The sequence below is a fragment of the Arvicola amphibius genome, chromosome 3 (genome assembly GCF_903992535.2).
Source record: "Arvicola amphibius chromosome 3, mArvAmp1.2, whole genome shotgun sequence".
NCBI lineage: Eukaryota > Metazoa > Chordata > Mammalia > Rodentia > Cricetidae > Arvicola > Arvicola amphibius.
In genome coordinates, this window is record NC_052049.1 from 179,630,601 (window position 1) to 179,652,029 (window position 21,429).

Here is a 21,429-nt window from a genome sequence, read left to right on the forward strand (position 1 = left end):
ACTCAGTGAGCCAGTTTGCAGCTCCATTGGATGTTTAACCTTGTAACAATTTGAATAAGCCTCCTTGAGCTCCCCATGTAGACCATGCAGGCCTTGCACTTGCAGTGCTCATACCTCAGTTCCTAAGAGCAGAGTTGCTGGCTTGTGCTGTCAGGCCTGGCTTTTTAACTTTTGTATTGTAAACTTTGAATACACCCAGAGCTAGAGAGAGCTAGAGAACTATGTGAATTCACATAGACCTGTTATGTGAAAAATGGTGTGTCTCTTGTCAGCATAAACAGTTACCAACAACTTTCCAGTCTTGTTTCACCTATTTCCCCTTTGTCCTCTGTTTTGCAAAGATTTTATTTTAAATTTGTTTGTGTGTGTGCGTGCACATGCTCACACATGCAAAAGTCCTGTGAGGCCAGAAGATCCCTGGTAGCTGGAGTTACAGGTGGTTGTGAGCCTGCATGTGTGTGTTGGAAATGGAGCTTGGGTCTTGCACAAGAGCAAGCCCTGGGCAATGAGAACTGCTGATCTGTGTTTCTTGTCCTCATACCCGAGTTCCTTGTGTATATGCCGGGTTATACAGTTCACTAATTCATGTTTGCTTAGGTCATCAACTAAGACTACTGATGTTCTGAGGAAATATAGCAGTTTGACATCCACACCAAATGCCAAATTGAATTTCTATCAAAACACTAGAAAAGTCAATTCTAAAATACTTTCTATTTGTCACTGAAAACTGGCTTTTTAAGGTGTAGTTCCCTGACTGAAAAAATAGCTAGTTAGATAGGTGAGATGTGTTTAAAAAGATTTTCTAGAGCTAGTTAAAATGCCTGTCAGATTAATTTGGTATGAAAGGTTAATCATTTAATTTGTTGATCTGCCTTGGGTTTACTTCTAAATTAAAACATACAGAAACAATATGTCAGACTCAAGTGAAGAAACAGGCGACACTGGCAATCCATAAAAAAGGAGCTGTTTCCAAAACCAAACAGATGGGTCTGTCCTGTTGACATCACACTAGTTTATATCAACACTGAGTTCATTGATTGAGAAAGAGTTCATTTTAAGAGATTTTACTTCTAGCTCACCATTCAGTTGATAAGCCACTTGTATGATTTTTTTCTATTAAATGTGTTAGAATATACCCAATTATATCCTGAGGGTGTAGAATTAAGAATATGGATGAGGGGTTTGGGGATTTAGCTCAGTGGCCCTGGGTTTAGTCCTGGTGGGGGAGACAGGTTGCGATGGTTCAAAATAACAAAAGAGAACATGGATGCCTATGAATTTATTGAAAAAAAATCACATCTTTTAAGGTTTATTGGCCCTGTGATCTTTGTACAACTTAAATTTGGAGGTACCTGGGACTTAAATGGTATATTGCCAGAGGTGGTATAGAAGTTGAGTTGAACATGTTTGATGTGCTATATCTGTTTGCTTTTTATTTATGAATGATGGGGTCTAATTTTGGACCCTAGTCTGACCTAAGACTCCTTATTCAGCCCAGAATGGCTTTGAACTCAGTAATATGGCCTAGACCAACTTAGATTTCCTGATCCTACTGTCTCAGCATCTGAAGTGTTGGGATTCCAGGCCTGTGCCACCTTCACGTGGTAGTTGGCCCCTTTATCTAGCGTTAATTCTATAGGTAAAGTCTCCTTTTACTCAGAATATTTATTTCCCTTCCAGTGTTTTATATATTCTACCTCAAGCCACTCCCATCATGACCACCCTTTTTGGTGGACTTGTGTGGCTTGACATTCGTCGTGTAGCTCAAGCCTCAGACTTCCTGTGGTATCGTATTGCTGGGCTACGGGTGTGAGCTATCAGGCTTTACTTTACTTTTTTTATATGTTGAAAATTTGAGATAGGGACTCACTAAGTTGTGAAGGATGACCTTGCCTCACTCTAGAGCCTGGGCCAGCCTCATTCTGACCTCCAGCCTCCCAAGTAGTTAACAATTACTGGCATGACTCATTAGGCCCAGCTAGAATGATTATTTTTGTAATTTTTTGATTTATTTAATTTTTGGGTGTGTGTGTGTGTGTGTGTGTGTGTGTGTGTAAATTAGAAGAAAATTTTATGGAGTCAATTCTCTCTTCCCACTTTTTTTTATTTATTACGTATATAATATTCTGTCTGTGTGAATGCCTGAAGGCCAGAAGAGGGCACCAGACCCCATTACAGATGGTTGTGAGCCACCATGTGGTTGCTGGGAATTGAACTCAGGACCTTTGGAAGAGCAAGCAATGCTCTTAACCTCTGAGCCATCTCTCCAGCCCTTTTCCCACTTTAAAAACAAAATTTATTATATATACAATATTCTGTCTGCGTGTACAACTGCTGGCCAGAAGAGGGCACCAGACCTCATTACAGATGCTTGTGAGCCACCATATGATTGCTGGGGATTGAACTCAGGACCTTTCTTTGGAAGAGTAGGCAATGCTCTTAATCGCTGAGCCATCTCTCCAGCCCCTCTCTCTTCCCACTTTTATGTGGGTTCCCAGGATTGAATTTAGGTGACCTGCAAGCCCTTTGTCCTCTAAGCCACCTCACCAGCTTGTCTTTTTAGGGAAATTTTTAGCAGTTATTGTTTTTGAGACAGTTGCCTATGTAGCCTAGCTGGCCTCAATCTTAAAATCTCCTGCCTCAGCCTCTAAACTTTTGGGATTTCAGGCATGAGTCATTACAGCTGGTATTAATACATTTTACTGTTGTGTCAGAGGTTATCAATCTGTATCTATGATATTTTTCATCTTTCATAATTCTTTTGGGCAGCTGGTATTTTCTCATAGAAATCTAATTCCTACTCACTAATTTCATGGTTATATACATTGAGTTTTGAATTTATAGTATTGAATTATTTTATAAATTAAACTTTTTAACTAGGCAGTGGTGGCACACACCTTTAATCCCAGTGCTCAGCTGTATCTCCATGAGTTCAAGGCCAGCCTGGTCTACAAAGGGAGTTCCAGGACCGCCAGGGCTGTTACACAGAGAAACCTTGTTTCAGGGGGAAAACAAATTAATTTTATACAAAATATTTAGTTATAATTCCTAGTAGCTAAGTAAGTGTGTCATAAACCAGGTATCCCAAAGTAGAAAGATTCACAGTAGAAAGGTAGAGTTTCTTTTATTTTGGAACTAAGATGTCACTATATAGCCTGTGTTGGCTTTGAAACTGTTTATGTGACCCAGAATGAGCAGTCCTCCTGCCTCAGCCTCCCAAGGGCTGGCATTTAGGTGTGAGTCATGATGCCCAACTACACAGAGGAGCATTTAAAGCAGAACCTGGTTTTGAATGTTCATCTACTGGTTAATATTTTTTGTTTGTTTGTTTTTATGTTCTGCCTTTTAGCTGGAGTGGTTGAAATGCTCACTTTCCTCTCTTGTTTCACAGAGTATCATAAGGGTGGTGTTCCATGACAGACGGCTACAGTATACAGAGCATCAGCAGCTTGAAGGCTGGAGGTGGAACCGCCCAGGAGACAGACTTCTTGATTTAGGTACAGGTGGCTGTCAAAGACCATGGAGATGAAGGTGCTGTGTAGCTATGTCCATTAACATGTTGGCACCATGTAAAAATTCATCGCGTGGATGCAGCTTTTGTGTTAGTAGATCTGTGTCTTAAGAATTGTTTTATGCTTGAAAGTGCAGTAGTTTTGTGGTGCTACAGTAACCTCCACCAGGAACTGTATGATTTTGAAGCTATCTTAAACCTCAGTTGGCACCGTCCATCATATTCTTAATGAAATGAAATACAAGCCGTGGTAGGAGAAACTGTGATTTTTGTTAGGTGGATTTGATATTGAAGACAAGGTTGACTTCGGAGAACGTTGAAGGGAAGTTCAACATGGATTAATTATTTCCATAGAACATAATATAGTAAGTTTTAAGTTTGTTTTGTTTCTGTTTGTTTTGATTTTTTGTTTTATTTTGTTTTGAGATGGGGTTTCATTATGCTGCCCAGGCTGTGCTTGAACCTCTAGGCTCAAGCCATCCCCCATACCTCAGCCTCCCAAATAGCTGGGAATGTACTTGAGTGTGCTACCACACCAGGCTCAAATTGTAAAACTTTTAATTACTTAAAATGGATACATTTTTTTTTGTAACTTGTGTTTGAACATACAGATATTCCAATGTCTGTGGGAATAATTGACACAAGGACAAATCCAAGCCAGTTAAATGCAGTTGAATTTCTGTGGGACCCTGCAAAGCGCACATCTGCCTTCATTCAGGTTTGCCTTTTTATGTTGTTAGAAGCATACTGCCCAAGTCATTTAGAAGGTTGAATTCCTGTCTCATGAAAGTACTTCTTATTTGTAAATTATAATGTAATGCTTTTTAAAACAAAAAATACACACAGTTAAGGGACTGGAGACATGGCTAAGTGAGCAGTAGGATTCCACTTCCAGAGGACCCGAATTCAATTCCCAGCACCCACATGGCAGGTAGCAGCTGCCTGTAACTCTTAAGATCTGAAACCCTCACACAGACATACCTGTAGGCAAATCCCCAATGCACAAAAAATAAAAATACACTATTTAAAAAAAAAATACATACAGTGAAAATGTGTTTATTAGCTTAGTCATAGACATAAAAGACATTGGGTAATAGTAATACATTTTTTTGTTATATTTTGCTTTGTTTTGCTTTTTGAGACAGGGTCTCTCTACATTGCCATAGCTGTCCTGGAACTCACTATGTAGTCCAGGCTGAGATCTGCCAAGTTCTGAGATTAAAGGTGCACCACCAGACTTGGCAGTATTATTATTATCTTTTTTGTTTTTTTGTTTATTTTGGAGACAGGATCTCACTTTGTAGCTTTGGATGACTGGAGCTCGCCATATACAGTGTGCCACCACACCTTTGGGCTTTTAATTTTTGTTTTGTTTTTCAAGACAGGGTTTCTCTGTGTATCTCTGGCTGTCCTGGAACTCACTCTGTAGACCAGGTTGTTCTTGAACTCTGCCTCCCAAGTGTTGGGATTAAAGGTGTTTTCCACCACCACCTGTCTTTAATTTTATTTTTTTATTGGTGTTCACAATAATAGAGAACAAAAACTGCCATTTAAAAGGATACTATTGAAAAAAGTTTTAGGTTTAAATTTTTTATAACATTATTTAAAACATTATTTAAAGCTCATAAACTTTAAAGCTTCCACAAATGAAGAGATAATGAGAGTGGATTTTTCATGTGTCCATCCTGTCACAGAGGTCCACCCGCCTGTGTCTCCTGAGTGCTGGGATCAGAGCTGTGCACTGCCACTCCAGGCACTGTTGGCATATTTTAAAGCAAACCCTACTGTATTTTACCCATAAACATTTTTTGTGTATCCAAGATATAATGTGATTACATATTTAAAACCCAAAAATAACTGTAATATGTAGTGTGTGCAAATTTGTAAGCGTTGGAATTTTAACTTACTATGTAGGTAGTCATTATATAGAAGGGAATAGCCATTTAATTGTTGGCTAGCTTAAGTAAGCTGTGTTTGCATCAGCTCTAAGGATTCAGTATTTGGGTTGTCTATGAAATATTCCCATCATGATGATGACATGATTCATATTGATTGAATATTATCACATGCTATTAGTGTTTGTCTAATAGAATAATCAGTTTTGTAGTAAAAAGAATGATAAGGCCTGGCCTTATCTCAGGCTGTGAAAATCATATTTAGAGGTGAGCTTTCACATTGCATATCATTTGAAGAGGGCATGCCTTTGTGGCAGTCAGAAATGACCATGGTCTTGCTGCTTGCTAACTTCATGTTGTATCCTTAGGCTGTTTTCTGAAGTGGTGTGGGGGACAGGATTTGGTGAAAATGAATTTTGACCCAAGATCCTTCCAGAACTTGGAATGGTTGAGCTGGAGAGTTTGGAAAGGTTGAGCTGGAGAGTTTAAATAGATACAAATTGAATAAGTAATGAGGCTTTAGGGACTGCAAATTGCCTGGCAAAGCATCACAAATTGGTGTGTTTGGAGAAGCAGTAGCAAGCTTGGCTGTCTGGCAGGGGTGGAGGACCCTGGGTCTGAGAGAGCGTGTTGTTGGGGTGAAGGCAGTGACAGTGCGCAGCTGCTTCTGTGCTTTCCTCACCGCGAGAGGAGAGGCACTGAAACCGGTTACTGGAGGCCAGTGAGTTCAGAGATGCAGGAGTTCTGAAAGGAGGCCTGTATTCAGAATAACTCAGGAAATTCATGAGATAATTTGACTCTTTCGTATTTTAAGGGATCTTGTATGTACATCCATGAGGGAATAAAAGGAATAAAATAGAGCCTCAGTGGAAAGTTTTTGAATGTGGCTCGGCTTTTTTTTTTTTTTTTTTTTTTTTTTTTTTTTTTTTTTTTTTTTTTTTGTAGGTACACTGCATCAGCACAGAATTCACCCCACGTAAGCATGGAGGTGAAAAGGGAGTGCCTTTTAGGATCCAGGTTGACACCTTTAAACAGAATGAAAATGGAGAATACACAGATCATCTTCACTCAGCTAGCTGCCAAATCAAAGTCTTTAAAGTAAGCAATGAAAACCAGGAGGGATTCTCAGTTTTCCTTTAAAGTTGTGTACAGCCAGATGAATGATGTCATCTACTTTGTTTTTAAGCCTAAAGGTGCAGATAGGAAACAAAAAACTGACCGAGAAAAGATGGAAAAGAGAACAGCTCATGAAAAAGAAAAGTATCAGCCATCTTACGACACCACCATCCTCACAGAGGTAATGCAGCTCAGCATTTGGCTTTGGAAACAAGGAGGTTTGTGTGTTAGCAGGACCTTGCAGAAGTGTTGCAACATAAGGATTGGGAAGGCTGGGTGGTGGATTGATCTGATATTCAGAGGATTTTGTGGGCATATGTCTTTATAAGTTTGGGGATTTTATGAGTTAATTTGCCTGGGTGGGATCTTGAATGAAGATGCTGAAATCCCAATGAGGTCTCAGACCTTAAAACCTTGCAATTGACAAGAGATTTAAGTGGGGGCCTAGAATGTCCAATTTTTGTCACTGCTGGGGTTTTGCATTTTCTTTAACTTTGAATCCTGTTAGTCATACATTTGTTTAATTGAGCACAAAGACATGAAACAGGGTGTTAGGTCTTTCTTTGTATAATGAAAAGACATTGACCCCAATCTTTGGTGTTTGTCCAGATGAGGCTTGAGCCTATAATTGAAGATGCAGTTGAACATGAGCAGAAAAAGTCCAGCAAGCGGACTTTGCCAGCAGACTACGGTGATTCTCTGGCAAAGCGAGGCAGTGTAAGGGACTTCTGCTTCTCTTTTCATTGTGCAAGAACCCTTGTGCAGTGTTAGATATAGGACCAACTTCATGGAAAAGTAAAGCCGAAATTGTTTTTATGTCCATGTCTTGATTTAATTTGCTTTTGTTTAGACTTTCTGCTTTCTGTTTGTTCCTCATCGAGGAAAATTTCCTAAATCTAACACTTTAAAACAAAGCATAAATGATGTTGACCATATTGGGTGGTTTTGGAGGGAACGACACTCAGAGATATGTTTTCCAACTTGTTCTCTTGTTCCCATCCCCTCCCCCTTCCCTTCTTCCCCTTCACACACACAACTCCTTCAGGATAATTGAAATTACTTGACTAATTTTAAATCATTTTTATGTAGTTAAGAAAAGTTTTGCTTTTTTAACATGTATAACTAATAAGAAAATTTTATAGATAGTTAAATGATGGCAGCAAGCTTGACATTAACATGTGCAGTACTCTGTGTCACATTCCCCTGCATGTACTATAAGAATGTGTGTCTGTCTGTGCTTTTAAAAGCCTCTTTGGCAGCACTGGTAAAAACCATCTTTGTGTAGTGTTTCCTCTTGGCACCTGCATTGTGATGTAACGCTTCAGACCACAGTGGTGACCTTGCTGCACTTAATTAACCCCAGAACCCTCTGGAACAAATAGTGAAGGTTTTGATTGAGCTTTGTCAGGTTAAATATAGCAAGTCTTTATAACACAACTCTGTCCAGCAGTCCACAGAGGATTGTTCTGATTTCAGATTTAAATCAGCTTATATACCCTTATTAATTAAATATGAGGAGAAATGTTAAAGAATTTCTTAAAATAACTGTTTTGAGTACTCTGTTCATTATTGCACTGTTTGTATTATTAGGGTCCCAAAAATGGATTTTTATTTTATAATTCTCTGATTAATTGTGGACTTTGAAGGTCAATGTCACAAGGACTATCACAGGGACATCATTTTCATTTTAAAGCAATGTTGAAATGATTCTTTATGCATGCTTGAATCCCAGGGCACTGGGAGCACATGCTGCATTTTCTTTTATTTATTCATTCATTCATCTTTTTATCCTTTTTTAAACACTAGCTCAGCATGGCCTAGAACTCACTATGTTGCTCAGGTTGGCATGTCCTTCTGCCTCAGCCTGCCAAATACTAGGATTGCAGGTATGAGCCACCACGCCTGATTCTTTGCATTTTTTTTTAAACTGGGTTGTTTTTAGTTTAAATCGGAGACAGTCAGAACCTCTAAATGCTCCCTTCCCCAAATGTCTGCTCTCGAGTTTTATGTTTTATTAACTCCTAATTCTTCTGAAAACCTTCAAATGTTCTTAGTACATTTTTTGAGGGGATCTTGGGATCTTAAGTCACTTGCCTTTATAACTTGACTTATAAACAATTTGTCTAATTTAAAGAAGTTGGTTCTGGTGTGATTGACAGGTAAATCTGCTTTAGTCTAGAGCCAATCCAAAAATGAGGAAGTCAGTAGTAAATTCTTACTGCTTCTTAAGTCTAAAATATGCAAAACGTCAGCAGTTCACGCCTGGGATTTCACATCTTCTTAAGTTTGTTGCCTGCCCCTGGCTGCATTTGGTTTGGGTATGATGCTTCTCGAGTTGGTTAGACTACAGTCTGGAAACCTGTTCTCAAAATGCAGGATCCAGATCGTGAATCCCTTAACCAAGAACATAGCTTTAGCACTTCGTGTATCCCTGTAAAGGGGCTGGGAGCAACCTTTCTTGCAAGTTTTGGACTTTCAATTATAAAGATGTATATCTAGAAGTCTTGATAAATCTAAAACGTGCTGAATGACAGGGTCCCAAACTGAATTTTCCCTCCTGCCAGTTCCCAGGAGATGATGTCTAACAAACCCTTTGTGTGTTTGTTGATGTTTGGCTTACTCCTGGGCTGCCACAGTGTGCAGATGACAGTGTGTCCTCATTCTTTAATCTCAGTGGGAAAATACTTAATTTGCAGTACACTGAAACCAGAACTGCACAGGTCCAGACCATTGGCAGGGACTTCAGGAACATCAGCACTGTACTACAGCTTGCTGTTAACAGCATCATGGGCTGTGGGCACCATTAGTGTGGTTAAATGCATGCCCAGCTCATTTATGATCCTGAGTTTGCTCTTCAGTCCCACAAAGCAAACAAAACCCCAGATTAAATACTCCTCTTCTGATAATAAAAGCATCTAAATTTGTGAATATGAACTAGATGAGTGTACGGTGAGTAAGCATGCTGTCTCCACTATGTCACACCAACTTGTTTGGAGATAGCTCTATTTTCTCAAAGAGCTGGCAGTAATTCCCAAGGTATATTTGGGGAGATGTTGCTTTGAATATTAAGAGTTATGTAGATATGTATGTTTGGTTATAATATTTTTATTAGGAGAAGGGTGGTCTAACAGGAATCTCTTGCATGGAGTAGAATGGCAGTCCATGCTCCCGTGGTTAGATGTGCTGTTACAGGCACGGGCACTTCACACTGTGTGAACTGAGGAGAAAGTGATACTCAGTAAGGCCAAAAGGGCTCTACTCTTAAAACAACAGGTATTTTCATGTGGAATAAATGTAATCTGTAGTAAGGCCACTGCTAGAGTTGACCAATCACGCCATTTTCTGCTTTGCAAGGTGGTGGTCTTGGAATGGTCTCTGAAGTGACTTTACTCTCTTTTGAGTGGTCCATGTGAGGAATACTGGGGATTTATTTTCTTTCCTTACCTGTGCCCATGCTGGGTAGCTGTTAAGACATGGGTGGGCTCTTGCCTGGAGAGGCCTCAGTTTAGGCTCTGGGCTTCATGTTAGCGCTCTTAACACTTGGCTAAGAAAACTTTGAACAAGATGATTTTTTTCTGTTGATTGTTTTCAAACTGGCATCCAAAAGTTTCATTATAATTTGAACAGTTGCAAAGGAAGTATTTCATGGCATGCTGAATATCTGAATTTATAATTCTTAAACTAAAACTTATTTATCTCTGCTAGTTTGAGGATAGGGTTACACAGAAAAGCCCTGTCTTGAAAAACCAAAACCAAGCAAAAACAAAAAAATATTAAAACTTAAAACTATTTTTAATCTGGAGGAAGTAGCCCACAAAATCGAGGTATCACAGACATTTCATATTTCTTTTGTTTAGTACTGAATTTTATTCCTATCATCTATTGTTCTCACCTTTGTGTTCTGTTCCTTTTAAATGTTATCTGAAATGTGATTATACCCTTATGCCTGGAAGTCTTTTTATGATAACTTCAATTTTTTAAGATTTATTTTTATTATTTATTTATTTATTTATTTAGGTTTTTTGAGACAGGGTTTCTCTGTGTAACTTTTAGTGCTTGTTCTAGAACTAGCTCTTGTACACCAGGCTGGCCTTGAACTCACAGACGTCTGCCTGCCTCTGCCTCCCAAGTGATGGGATTAAAGGCATGCGCCACCACCACCTGGCTAAGATTTATTTATTTTTATTTTATGTATATGAGCATTTTGCCTGCATGAATGTCTGTGAATTACATGTGTACAGTGCTCAGGAAGTCAGAAGAGGGCGTTGGATCCTCTGGAAGTGGAGTTACAGGTGGTTGCAAGCTGCGCCATGGGTGCTGAGAACCAAATCTGAGTCCTGGAAAAACACGTTCTTTTAACTGCTGAGCCATCTCCAACCCAGTAACCCCAGCTCTCTACAATATAGTTTCTGGGTTTCTGAGTCTTACTAGTCTTGGACTTGTGGCCATCTTCCTCGTTCAGTCTCCTAAATTCTGGAATGCAAGCATGAGCCACTCCTGACTACAGTAGATTTTCATAAATGGGAAGGAAAAGGTTTTGTTGTTTTTAATTTTGTTTTTGAGTTAGGGTCTTATGTAGCTGATATTGGCCTTAAACTTGATCTCCTTGCCACCACCTCCTGAGCCTGTTTGTAGATATGTGCTACCATGCCTGACTTGAATTTAACCTTTAAAATTTCTTATGACTATAGATTAAGCTTAGGTAGGAAATTAAAAATTGGTATATATGGTGCCAGGCCCAGCAAAGTAAGTTTGATTTCCAAGACTCAAGTGATGGAAAGAGAGAACAGACTTTCCCAGATGTCCTCTGACCTCTGCGTACATGGCATGGCAGATGTGCATGCACATAGACACATACATACATACATACATACATACATACATACATACATACATACATACATACATACTGTAATTAAAAACTCATTAGGGCCACTTTATTAAAAGTTATATATTTTTTATTGATTGTTTCGGATTTTTCACTACACGTTTCTCTGTATAGCCCTAGCTATTCTGGAACTCTCTTAGGCCTCTAACTCAGATCAGCCTGCCTCTGCCTCCCGAGTGCTGGGATTAAAGGCGTGCACTACTACCACCTGACTACCACCTGGAAGTCAATTATACAAATTTTGAAGTACAGTTAATAAATATAGAATTTCAGCTGGGTAGTAGTGGTAGTGCATGCCCTTGAATCCAGCACTCAGGAAGCAGAGGCAGGTGGATTTCTGTGAGTTGAGGCCAGCCTGGTTTACAGAGCAAGTTTCAGGACAGACTCTAAAGCTACACAGAGAAACCCTGTCTCAAAAAAACCAAAAAAAAAAAAATTCTTTGTAAATGCATCTTGAATAAAGAGAACAGATATAGGGGGTTGGAGAAATGGCTCAGTGGCTAAGAGCACTGGTTGCTCTTCCAGAGGTCCTGAGTTCAATTCCCAGCAACCACATGGTGGCTCACAACCATCAGTAATGAGATTTAGTGCTCTTTTCTAGGCTGCAGAATACTGTATACATAAACAAATAGAGAGAAAAAATAGACATGGATTTTTGGATTTTCCTTATTTTTTTGAGACTAGGCTGGCCTGGAACATCCCCCCAGGTGCTAAGATTATAAGTGTGTGCCACCATGCCCAGCTTAGATTTTTTTGAAATTGGTATGAGAAATTTTGTTCATAGACAAATGTTATCTAAACAAAATTTGTAACATTTGTCGGTATCATTCAAGATTTGACATTCCTTTTGAATTTTCTACAGCTAGACAGTGATCTTTGTAGATGATTTAGTATCTACCAGGGGATCATAGTAGTTAAAGCAAGAACTGAAAGCCACATTACTTGGAGAAAAACTCTTAGTCATTAGAATCACGTATTTCAGGAGTGGCTATTCTCCTGTCATTTGCTTGGCTCTGGAGAGTCTTAAACACCAGTGCTGAGGTCAGATGCCATACTTTTCTTTTTCTCAAATGGGAACCGGCTGATTATAAAGAAGAACCTTTGAAACTGACATCCTCAACAGAATAGTTGTAGAAAGAAATACCCGGTGTTAGGTAGCTATTTGTGAAGCTCAGAAGGGAAGGTTTCTACTTGACTATTTTAGCCTGCTCAGCATGCTCTGGACCTTGGCTTATTTAGTTTTGCTAACTGTAACAGTGTGTTTCTGTATCTTGCTCTGTCTCTTGTCAAAATTTTTCCTAAGGTTGAGAGATATTCAATCCACCATATCCCTTTCAGAAAACACACACTCACCCTGACAGCATACATGCACAGTTGGTGTGCTTGTGTGCTAGCCTGTTCAACAAATCTTATTTATATCAAGGTAATAAGATGAGGCTGCTTCCTGGGCAGGCATATGAGCAATAAACAGGACCTAGCCACACCTAGATCACTGTGTGATGTCAGATGTTGCTTGTGAATCCCTTGTCTGCTATTTTTAAACCTTGAGATGTGTCTGTTGGAGCACCTGACAGAAGATGCAGGAAGAAGTGTGTGTGTGTGTATGGGGGGGGTGCTTTTAGAAAGCAAATATATTTCAAGTGTCTTGATAAATTTTGCTGCTATCATCACTCAGGTTATCTTTAAGCTAAATGTCTTTTGCTGCACAGGGTAAATTTGATACATGTCTAATAGGCACCAGGTATCTTGTGGTTTATAAGTTTGCATTGGGTCAGTTAGAGACCAGATTACACAAGTGCTTCTTCCACACATTTAAGAAGCATGTTGTTAACTCATTTCTGTTTCTATCCTTAGTGTTCTCCGTGGCCCGACACCCCCACAGCCTATGTGAATAACAGCCCTTCCCCAGCGCCCACTTTCACCTCCTCACAGCAGAGCACGTGCAGTATCCCAGACAGGTATCTGGTTTGTGTGGCCGTGTGCTTGCACCTACCCGTTGTTCCTGCGAGTCCCCCTCCATGCGGCCTCATTTATGTGTGTCTGTGTCAGGTGATGGGATATGAGTCTTCACCTTTGTGCATCTTTGTGCATCCAGTCACATGCACTCTGACAACATGGTGACTGCAGAAAGGGGAGGGGGTGGAGTTTTCTCCAGGGACTGAAACAGGAAGATTGTGAGTCTGAGGGCGATATACAAGACCCTATCTGAACAAAGGGGAAGAAGAGTTCTTATTAAGGTAGAGGCAGGAAACTGTCGTTGAGAGATTTAAGAAAGCACTAACAGGGTACACAGTTATGGACATAGGGTGAGCAATTGACATGAAGCGCTGATATGGATATGTTAAGATTGCATTGATGACAAAGCACAAAGTTTACCACATGACATACGTTTTGTTGTTTGTTTGTTTTGTATTATAGTTTCTCAGTGTAGTTTTAGTTGGGTATTTAAGATTAAAGAAAGGATCTTTGGTTTTCTTAAGACTACAGTGAAAAAAAAAAAAAAAGAAAAAAAAAAAAAAAAAAAAGGGCCGCTGCGGTGAGCCTTGAAGCCTAGGGCGCGGGCCCGGGTGGAGCCGCCGCAGGTGCAGATCTTGGTGGTAGTAGCAAAAAAAAAAAAAAAAAAAAAAAAAAGACTACAGTGGCTTTCAAATCAGGACCTCTGGATTTTGTTGAATGTGCTTTCACAGCTGATAGTCCAGGGAGCTCAGAGTGGGAGCTACATAGGCCTAAGGCCGCTGTCAGTCTTCAGCATCTGCTGCCTTGCTGGAGGACAGTAGTTCAGAAGTAAGTTTTTTTTATGGTGTAGAAAAATTATAAAAGCTTTAGATGGCAGGGGAAAGTTCTCTTTATATAATCTCTAATCTTGTTGACAGGGTCTGGTAAGAAATATTACAAAATCTGTTTTTTCTCTTTGGAGATGGAATAACTGCCAGGAACCTGTTTTCATGTAGTGGTTTTGTCTACAAGTAGAAAAATTCATGCACTCAGGAAGCAGAGACAGGCAGATCTCTGAGTTCAAGGCCAGCCTGATCTACAGAGTGAGTTCCAGGACAGCTAGGGCTATACCAAGAAACCTTGTCTGTCAAACCAAACAACAACAAAAAAAATCCAAGTAGAAAAAATATCATAGACTGGGGTACCAGTGAGCCAATGTGTAGCATACAAGAAATCTCTTACGTTACCTGTCTGGGTGTATTAGCAAATGGCTGTGATCTTAGAGAGATGAGCTTTGAATTGTATATTTTAGATTATCTGTATGTTTCCTGAGAGCCCATTGTATTTCCAGCATGGTCCTTGGTGCTAAGATATTTATATGGCCAGAAAAATTCCTGTTGGAAGGGGGTTAGGTTCTGGTGAACGGAGAATAATGTAAGGTCAAGGTGGTGGAAAGCTGATCCTGAGAGAAGAACCCTGCTCAGGAATGGGAAGGTGCCTGTTCTCTGAAATTATTTGCAGTTTTCTTTATGCCTTATACCTTTGATTCTTTATACCTTAGACTCACAAGGATAGTGGCACGTGCTTGTTTCATTTCCTCATTTCTCATGGGTAGATATTGAAAAGTTTCTGTGCCTCCATCCAAATAGATATATTAAAGAGGGAGATTTGTTTGTTTAGTTAGGATCACTTTCTTATAGCCTGTTTTATTAGAGTGTTTTATAGTTATGTTTAGCTATTTATCTTTTTAATTTTACATATTTTCCTAATTAAATAAATGCATATCTTCCCCATTTTCCTGGAACCTGTATAAACTCAAGAGGACACTTTTCACTGAGTGACTACCTCACATATGGTGGTGCTGTCATTGTCTTTGTCCCATCTCTGTACCCTACTGTGTTGTATTCTTATTGCAAACTTTCACGGCTCTTTGCACAGTGTTGTCCTATTTCAAATTACTTATGCAATAACCTTTCATTGCTTGACTTAAAAAAAAAAAAGAAGAAGAAGTAGTTAAAAACTGTTCCTTTTCCTTTCTCCAGCAATTCTTCATCCCCAAATCACCAGGGAGATGGAGTTGCACAGGCGTCTGGGGAAGTAAGTATCTTTCCCTGAAAATGTCAAATACTGTTAAGGGCCTGCATCGTAAACATTCTAACCAAGCTGTGTGGGTGCTCAGTCATGAGCTGTGTTTTGACTTCAGATTATAAGGCATTTTGAGGTTTTCTTTTAAACATTCTTCATGATATACCAGTGACTTGGGTTTTTGTTTTGTTTTTAAGCTTGAATGGTTTTACATATGCTTACTTTTTTTTTCTTCATTAATAGCAAATTCAGCCTTCAGCTACAACCCAGGAAACACAGCAGTGGCTGCTTAAAAACAGGTTTTCTTCCTATACAAGACTGTTCTCTAATTTTTCAGGTATGTATGTATGTGTGCATCAATGAGATTATTTTATTTGTATGTCTTTGTGTTTTTATTAACTAAGAATTTATCTCCCAGTTTTCCTCAGTTGTGACTCCCTGTTAAATTCCTTCCAAACAAAGAAGGAATGAACATTGCTCCAGTCCACTCATTGCAAGTCTATTTAGTTCTATGTGATATTTTCATCCTGTTTATTTATATTACTTTAAAATTATGTGTGTATGTGTGTACCCGTGTCTGGGTATATGCGTGTGAGTGCAGGTGCCCACAGAAGTCAGGAGTATCAGAACAGAACCCCTGAAGCTGGAGTTAGTGGTTGTGAGTTCCCCAACATGGGTGCTAGGATCCAAAGTCTGGTTTTCTACAGGAGCAGCGAGTGCTCTTAACTGATAAGCCGTCTCTGCAGCCCAGTTCTAACTGATAGATAGTATTCTGCTTTATGGTAACACAGTTTGGAGATGATCCAGCACAGTCACTCATTGTCTCACAAAATTATCCTACTGCAGTCAGAAGCCAACACTCACGGCTGTTAAACACTGTGAGGGTCCAACCTGTGAACAGTCCTATTCTCTGTGAGTGTACATCTCTACAGCCACCATTGCAGAGAAGATACAGCTGTGGGGTGTCTGTCCCCCGGGTGCTTTCTCTGTCCTGCTGCCCCTTTGCAAGATCATTCCTCCCCCTGTCCACACACGTTTCCCTCACACACATTGAGCTGTCTGCCTATGATTTGGTCATTCTGAGAATGTTAAACAGTTGAAGCTCTACAGTATATGGCCTTTTGAATCTGGCCTTTTCTTCCTTAGCCTTAACCTATGATCTCAGGTCCCACAAGGCTGCCCTGTGTTCTGTGGTTTTTAGCCTTTTCACATAGAGCAGTATCTCATTTATGTGGCTTTGCTCATGTGGGTGTCAGAAACACCCTGTTCTTTTTCTGCACAGGATACTAAGTGAATGCTCTGCTGGGACTTTAGGTGTCAAGCAGCACTGCCCCGAGTAGTATGGTTGTTTGGAGAGCATGCAGGAGGCAAGGACAGTCTTCAAAATGTGCATGGCCCTTGTACCTCTCCCCACTGTACATTGCTAATATGTCCTGGGCAAACATTCTGAGAAATGCTGGGCCACAGAGATGCAGCAGTTAGCTTTTTCATGTGTTTTTGGGGGGTGGGGGGCTACTGAAACAGTTTTAGGAGGACAGACAGGTGTACACATACCCAGCTAAAGGAAAGCCTAGTTTTACAAACAGTGGGGTTTCTATTGTTTATTGTATTATTGTTTGTGCATTGGGTAGTTTCTCCTCACGTAGCTCTTGGACTCTAAAATACCGCATGGAAGTAATTTGCTAGCTGTGATCCACATATTTATGTGATTAAATAAAGCCTTTAATGTGTGGAAAACTAGAAATCACAGAATTCAAGATGAGGGGAGAGGGATCTCATGAATCCTTACAGGCCAAGTGGATAAAAAACACAGCCCATAGAAAATCCTCTGACAGCTAGAGCCCTGCATGTTGTGCAGATCCATGTGTTCTGTTGAGCTACAAGACCTTTTTCCTTGTGTGCAGTGATTCACATGGCTTGGCGTTCTGTTTTTTGCTTAACCTAAGGCTTCCTTTGGTTCTTGTAGAGCTGCTCTTTTTTGCATATCACCTAAGGCACAACACTTAGAGAATGGAGAGGACAGTGAGGTCTCTTACAGCCAGCCACATGTCAGAAAGAGTTGACACCATCTGCCCCTTTTTCTTCCTAGTTACAGTTGTCACAACAGGGAACTCTGCTTCAGAGCTGTGTATAATGACCCGTCTCTGGTAGCTCATTCCAAGAGTGACTCCACAACGGCTCACATCATGGGAGTTAGGCTTCTCTGGTCTTGATTCTTTTTACAGACTAGGATTCTGTCAAGCTCACCCTTTTGAGCCTATGAAACCCTATTATCTTGTTACAGATGGGAGTAGATATTATATGAAGTCATAGCTTCATTCTGGAAGTATGACTGATACTAAAAGAGTTAAAAACAAGATTTTGTGGACATAGCCAAACATAATAAAAATTATGGAGTACATGAAGGACTTCCTATGACCACTCCATCTTAGCTGTTGCCCAGTGCTTGTTCAGTCCTGAATCCACTTCTCCCTTACATACACAGCCTTTTTGTTGCTTTTAAGGCCAAGTACTTATGGAAGAGATCTTAAGTAACAGCTTGCTTTCTATTAGAACTGGCTTTGGGGATGGCACTGTAACAGAGTGTCTTGAGTGGTGTAATGAAACCCAGTCTCTCTGTTTGCTTCCCACTCACTGGTGGCTTTGGCCAAGTTCCCCAGATGCTACAATTCCATTATGTTTTTAAAAAAGAGAAAGGTACCGGGGTAGGGGTATGTTTCATACATAAGGGTTGGGTCAGAAACAAGGAAAGAAAGACAGTATGGGAGTCTTGTATTGTGAACACACAAGCCTTTTGGCTCCTTGTTACCATAGCATGTTGTTTCTCTGAGAGACAGATGAGTGCTCCTGTGTTATTCGTGGGTATGTGTAATTCAGGACACCCGTTCCTGCCTAGAATGACAGAACCGTGTGAAGACAGAGTCCCATGAAGCACCTGTTCTAGCCTTCCCAGGCTTATTTGAGGACTTCTGCTGTTTTCTAGGTGCCGACTTATTAAAGCTGACAAAGGAGGATTTAGTTCAGATCTGTGGTGCAGCCGATGGAATTCGGCTCTATAATTCCCTGAAGTCAAGGTAAAACACTATAGACTTTTCTGTGAGAAATGAGAATGGGCCTTTCTCTGCGTGGGGGATTTGGTGGGCAGAATGTGTTTCCACGCTAGGTTGGCGTGTGCCTGTGTGCGCCACCGAGTACCGGCAGCATCGTGCTCACGAGAAGACTGTTTTGTGTACACCTTCAGAGCAGGCACTGATGAGGGCAGAGGTAGACTAAGACTGGTAGCAATGCACATGGGCAGGACTGATTTCTTGAAGACGACTGGGTTTGTTGCCAAGAAAACAAAACTTCTAATTTAGGTGAGCTCTACAGAATCTATGGTTTTCAAGGTCATGATTATTGTTAAGCAGTTATTAAATGTGAACTTGTAACTGTCAGTTAGCATCTAGAACTGTGACTTTGCTGGCTTTGAGACCTGCTGCCTGCTATTACTGTCTCCAGACTTGTGCTGAGAGTTCAGTAAACTCGAGCCTTACTGATTCCAAATTGATTAATCAATCTTGAAACTTAACAGACCATCTCAATGGTTTCGAGTCTGGACCTGTGGTAGTTGGTGTGAGGTGTGTGGTTTTTATATTTTTATTAGAAAATTATTTTGCATAATGAAGTAACATTGTAAAGTTCTCATAAGGAAAAGTTCTCATAAGGAAAAAATAGATCTAAGATTCCTGTAGTTGTTGACTGTACAAGTGCTGAGGCCACTTGCTCTCAGTCTCATTGATGGCATCTTCTGATTACAGGTCGGTTAGGCCCCGATTAACCATCTATGTCTGCCAGGAGCAGCCGAATAGCACTGTGCTGCAAGGGCAGCCACAAGCTGCAGGCAGTGGAGGCGAGAATGGCAGTGGGACACCCTGCGGTGGGTATTGAGGGCACTTCAGGTCTCTTGTCTTTCCTGAGGTTGTCAGATACGAGCTGGTGGAGGATTGTTTTGTTCCTGCTACAGGGTTGACAGCAGCAACTGTAGGGCCAAGTCCTGGGAAGAGAAGAAAACTAGAACCTTTCTTAGTTCTCAGTGATGCATGCTGTAGCTCTTTTTATGTGGCTTTGTGCATGGAATACCCAGGAAGCAATACAGTAACTTGAACATGTTGAGACCTTTCTAAATGAATGTAACATTGTCAGCTTGCTGGGGAAACAAGTGGGTTTCTCTTTCTTCCCCCATTTCACTGACTAGATGGGAGAAGAGGGCCTCATCACACATGAGCAAAGGTGAGTCTATGTAGCAGTCTTCCCCCAGTGTAGACCCAGCTGAGGTGGGCATCCACTGTGTTCCATGAAGGCAGGAAGGTGAGTGTTGTCACTGCTGCATAGCCTAACTTGTGACTAGAGGGCTTCTTGTCCTGCAGATGTAGCTCAGCTGGATAGTATGATGAGGTCTGGCCTCTCCTGTCTCTTCCCTCCCTCCTTTGAATGTAAATTACTAAGTAGTCTAAGCTGACCTCAGAGCTGCCATTTCCTGCCTCATCCTCCAGAGTACTAGGGTTACAGATGTGCATCACTGTACCTTCCTCTTGCTTGTATGGTGGGAGTAATGTCTCTATTCTCACATTCTGAAACACTGTTTCAGGGAATCATGTATTATGGAATTCAGAGAGGCAGTTACTTACCCTGACAGTGGGTGGAGCTCTGAAAAATACTTCATGGCTTAATTTCTGTAATTGGAAGAGATGTAAGTCACAGCTGTAGGCCTTTCCATTCGTGTCATCTAGTCCCAGGCATGAGCTGTGACTTTTAAGATTGAGGATAAATTCTTAAAGGAGCCTTCTGTATCACTCCATCATATACATGGTTCCCATTTTTGCCAGGAATATAGTGTTATTGTATTACATGTCCTCAGCGATTAGTGTTAGGGGTGAGGTAGGAATAGGTGGAAACATTGGACATCTTTATCCTTGACCATTCACATTTAGTGAACTTGAGACCAGATAGGAAACCTTCAGCCACGGGCGTTTCTGCACTGAACTCTGCCATCACAGCACGTGGACAACAGCTTTGACCCTGTTGCTTCCACTTTATTGCAGGAGCCAGAGGGCAGCAACTGATCTCCAGACTTTGATATGGTAGTCCTTCAGAGTTACCTTTAGTTTTGAGTTTTAATTCAAAACTTCCAAGTGTGTAATTAGTCAACATTGTTATACACTTAGCTATTCATTTGGGAAGCCAACTTTTCAGTTTCCCTATTTCAGATCTGTGTCTGGCTTGAGTCAATGGTTGAGCAATATCCCCTTGGGTGACACTCACAGATTCACAGTGCTGTGATTTTAAGTATGGACAGAAATAACAGAACAGCAGATGTTGAACTGAGGCTGGGGTTTTTCCTAAGAAGAACCAGACTTCATTGTCTGTATCCTTACTTTTCATACAGTGTTGTCTCCTTTTCTTTTGACTTGGCGTGTCTATAATAGATGACAAAGATAATTTTTATTCTTAAGTCCTCATTTGGAGAATTACTGGTTCAGATTCCTTTTACAGTTCTTTTTATGCATTATTAGAAACATTTTTTTAAAAAAAAACCAGCTTACTTATGACATAATTTATACAGCAGAGCAAATTTTTTTCATCCTTTGTCCTTTGCCCCAATCCATTGTTCCATTACCCTGATCCCTAATCTCCTCCCCCCCCCCCAAAAAAAAAGGGTTCTCTGTGTAGTCCTGGCTGTCTGGAATTCACTCAGTAGACCAGTCTGGCCTTGAACTCAGAGATCCACCTGCCTGGTATTAAAGGAGTGCACCACCACACCCAGCTGATGCTCTTTTTTTTAACCCTCAATTATATGAGACTTTGTTGCAGAAAAATATAAAATCACATCATTTTATACAAAATTAGTATTTATTATACATGACCATTAATAATGTGTTTTTTACTTCAAATAAGTGGTAGAGATAGAAGAAGGCAAAGAAACATTACCTTGTCCCTATTTCTAACTTTGAAATTTATTT

General features: G+C 40.4%; 1 protein-coding gene across 2 annotated transcripts in view; it reads left to right on the forward strand.

Annotated features, from left to right (window-relative positions):
- The window catches only part of Ubp1 (upstream binding protein 1), a 51,037-nt gene that overhangs the window by 24,894 nt on the left and 4,714 nt on the right, over positions 1–21,429 (forward strand). The window contains exons 5-14 of one of the 2 annotated variants that reach the window (XM_038321778.1): positions 3,392–3,497; positions 4,123–4,229; positions 6,352–6,504; positions 6,593–6,703; positions 7,132–7,239; positions 13,265–13,368; positions 15,388–15,442; positions 15,674–15,767; positions 18,414–18,504; positions 19,228–19,346. In XM_038321778.1, the coding sequence (XP_038177706.1) occupies positions 3,392–3,497; positions 4,123–4,229; positions 6,352–6,504; positions 6,593–6,703; positions 7,132–7,239; positions 13,265–13,368; positions 15,388–15,442; positions 15,674–15,767; positions 18,414–18,504; positions 19,228–19,346 (1,048 nt within the window). The remainder of the gene's footprint in view (positions 1–3,391; positions 3,498–4,122; positions 4,230–6,351; positions 6,505–6,592; positions 6,704–7,131; positions 7,240–13,264; positions 13,369–15,387; positions 15,443–15,673; positions 15,768–18,413; positions 18,505–19,227; positions 19,347–21,429) is intronic. The other variant, XM_038321779.1, reaches the window with a different exon arrangement.